Below are 3,296 nucleotides of genomic sequence, written 5' to 3' on the forward strand. Positions count from 1 at the left end.
AATAATAATAATGAAATCGCGTAAAACAAATATTGCAAATTAACAAGTCATAATGAAAATGATCATAATTTAAAAGTACTAAATCATGCTAAAATAAGTTTAATAAGTATTAGTTACATGACTAAATATTAAAGGAAATTAAAATTAGATTATGTATTTGAATAAACCAATGTAAAACCATAGAACAAAGATTCAATATTATTGTCATTCTTAATGTTGAATTGATTATTTTTTTTGCTTTAGTATTAATTTAATTTTGATTTAAGCTTTATTATAATTACCAATATCTGTGGACTATAATCTTTATTGAACCATTTAGAATTCTAAGTTTCAAACTTGAATTAATAATATATTAAAAGATAAAAACTATGAAAAAGTATAAGAAATAATTAAAAATTATATCAAAGTAAATATTTTTATGTATAAAATAAAATTTTAAAATTATATATATAATGTTGGATTGGTTTGGTCTCGAGTTGGTTTTTTTTTAGTTAAAACCAAACCAACCCAAATATTGTCGGATTTTTTTTTCCAATACCAAACCAAATCAAACCAACCATTAGTCGGGTCTTTTTTCTCGATTTGACTCAATTTACGATTTGATTCGGTTTTTGGTTTGATTTTGTACACCTTAACCAGTAAAACATTGAAAGGTTTATTTGAACCTTAATTTCTTTTCTCAATGAATTTGGATATACGTACAAGTCCACTTAATTGACATTGGAGCTCCATTAAGTTTGTCATTGTAGGGTAGGAGGTCTCATATTTATGGCTGTGGCAAATCAAGTTCAAATAAACTTCTTTTGCGTTTTAAGAATTATTCACATACAGTGCATGTGATACATGGTTCTTTGAATTCTTATAACCAAATTAAACTAACCACGTTTAAATCCATCTCGAGTAAGGACAATAGCATTAACTACGTAAAACGTACTTCCTTGTCCTTAATTATTTGTTCACTTTTTTTTTATTTGTCTAATTTGACAAATCAAGAAAAGACAATTATTTTTTTATCTATTATACCTTCAATTAATTACTTTGAAAAATGTACAATTTCTTGAAAATCTTAAGTTTTTAATTCATCCACTTCATAATTAATAGTGATAAAATGGTAAACTCACTATGTCAATTATTATTTTCTTAATAGGTGTGTCAATTCAAAAGTAAACAAGTAATTAAAAACAGAGAGAATATTAATAGTACGAGTTACATCATGTCACATACAGTAGAAAAAGTCTTGCCTCGATGACATTAATACCCGCGCGCCATGCCTTCTCCACCACAAATTATTCCTAGTACTATATCACTTGTCTTTTTTTGACTGCTAAATGTTTATTTTCAATAATACTCTTTTTATTTGAAGACCAATGACATTTTTTTTAATTCGAAAATATTTAATTTTAAACTATTCATTTTATCTTCAATAAGATGATTTGTTACGACACAAATGTCTATGACTTGTTTTAGACAGTATATTTTTTAAAAAAATCCATATATTTATTCACTACTAAAATCGGGAGAAATTCCCTAGTGTTTTGGATGGATTTAGAATTTCTCATTTTTTTAATAGTGATTAAACTATGTGTTTAGATTATTATATTTTTTTCACACAAAAATTAACGCCAATATGAATTATTGATAGGCAAAGGCACCACAATGTAATTCATGTCTGTTAATATAAAGTTTATTCAAGGGCAATTAGTGTAATAAGTGTGATGAACTAAGTCAGTTAAGTCTGTTATTCATTTTATTCTTGTTGATGAGTTAGTTAATTTTTGTTGTTAGTTAGTTAGATTCCAGAACCTTCTTATTGTTGAGTCTGTATAAATACACTACATCTTCATGAAATGAAGTTCAGTTTTCATTTCCCCAAATCACAACATTCTTCATTTTTCCTCAAAGCTTCAGATCAGCATAAATGGAGAATCAATATTCTCCATCAGTCTTCGTTTAACTCAATATGGTATCAGAGTCGAGACGGTTCTCTTTCACTCTCCGCAGTTCAAATCCTTTTAGTTTCGTCCCTTTTTCTTTCAGTAATTCAATTTCACATAGAATGGAACAGAGCAGTCATCAGGAAACAACTTCAAATGGCAATCAACCCTCCAGTCCCTGTTTCTCTGGATCTAACCAGTGTATTCTATGTCCATCTTTCTGAGAATGCTGGGTCTACACTCGTCCCTATCCTGTTCGATTGATCTGGATATCGCTCATGGAGACGAGATATTCTTTGAGGCCTATCTGTAAAGAACAAAACAGGTTTCATCAATGGGAAAGGGAAAAGACCATCTACAGATTCAATCGAATTTCCTCAGTGGGAGAGATGCGATGATATGGTCACTTCCTGGATTTTGAATTCTCTATCCAAAGATCTCAGAAATAGCCTGCAATACGTAGACAATGCAAGAGAACTTTGGATTGAATTACAGGACAAGTATGATCAAACTAATGGAGCTAAATTGTATCAACTTCAGCGCGAAATCAATGACCTTGGTCAGGGGAACTTGGACATTACTGGGTATTACACTAGAATTAAGAAGTTATGGAAGGAGATTAACACATTAGACACAAATTCACAATGCACATGTCTGCGCACATGTACTGGTAAATCGAAAATGCATAAAGCCGAGTTGGATAAGAGACTTATTCAATTCCTGATGGGATTGAATGAAATTTACACCATTGTGAGAGGCAGCATCTTGATGATGAATCCATTACCCACTATGGCTCAAACCTTTTCTATTATTGTCCAGGAGGAGAAACAAAGAGAGGTGAAGCCTCAGAACAGGTTCAATTTGGACTCCACTTCTTTTCATGTGAATGCTGCCAGTACTAGCACAAATTTCAGGACTAACTATGCTCCTAATAGAAATAATGGGGGCAACAACAAGGCTCCTAACATGTCTAATCTCTTTTGTAACCATTGTAAGAAGACTGGTCATATCAAAGAAAAGTGTTACAAGCTACATGACTTTCCTCCTAATTTCAAGTTTACTAAGGGAAAGAATGCAGGAATAGCAGCTACTGCAAATGTTTTTTCTGAGGAGTTTCTGGAAGATACATGTGACAAGAATCATGAAGTAGGCAAATGAAAAGGGAAAATGCATGAACAAAGTCTAACTCAACAAAAAATTCATCAGTTGGTAAATTTACTAGAGCACATCCAGATTCCAGGATGAAGTAACACTGCAAAGGAATCTGGGAACAACTTGAATAGTAGAGCTGTTAACTTTGCAGGTAACTTAGCATGCTCCTCTTCAATTAATGATATTGGAAATTTGTCATGTAAATGCCTA

General features: G+C 31.3%; 1 protein-coding gene across 1 annotated transcript; it reads left to right on the plus strand.

Annotated features, from left to right (window-relative positions):
* The first annotated feature begins 2,333 nt into the window (after positions 1 to 2,333).
* LOC107061412 (uncharacterized) lies at positions 2,334 to 3,092 on the plus strand. The gene has a single exon (XM_015310607.1). The coding sequence runs from the start codon at positions 2,334 to 2,336 to the stop codon at positions 3,090 to 3,092; it is 759 nt and encodes a 252-aa protein (XP_015166093.1).
* The last annotated feature ends 204 nt before the right edge of the window (positions 3,093 to 3,296 follow it).

The sequence above is a fragment of the Solanum tuberosum genome, unplaced genomic scaffold (genome assembly GCF_000226075.1).
Source record: "Solanum tuberosum cultivar DM 1-3 516 R44 unplaced genomic scaffold, SolTub_3.0 scf00136, whole genome shotgun sequence".
In the NCBI taxonomy this organism is placed as follows: Eukaryota; Viridiplantae; Streptophyta; class Magnoliopsida; order Solanales; family Solanaceae; genus Solanum; species Solanum tuberosum.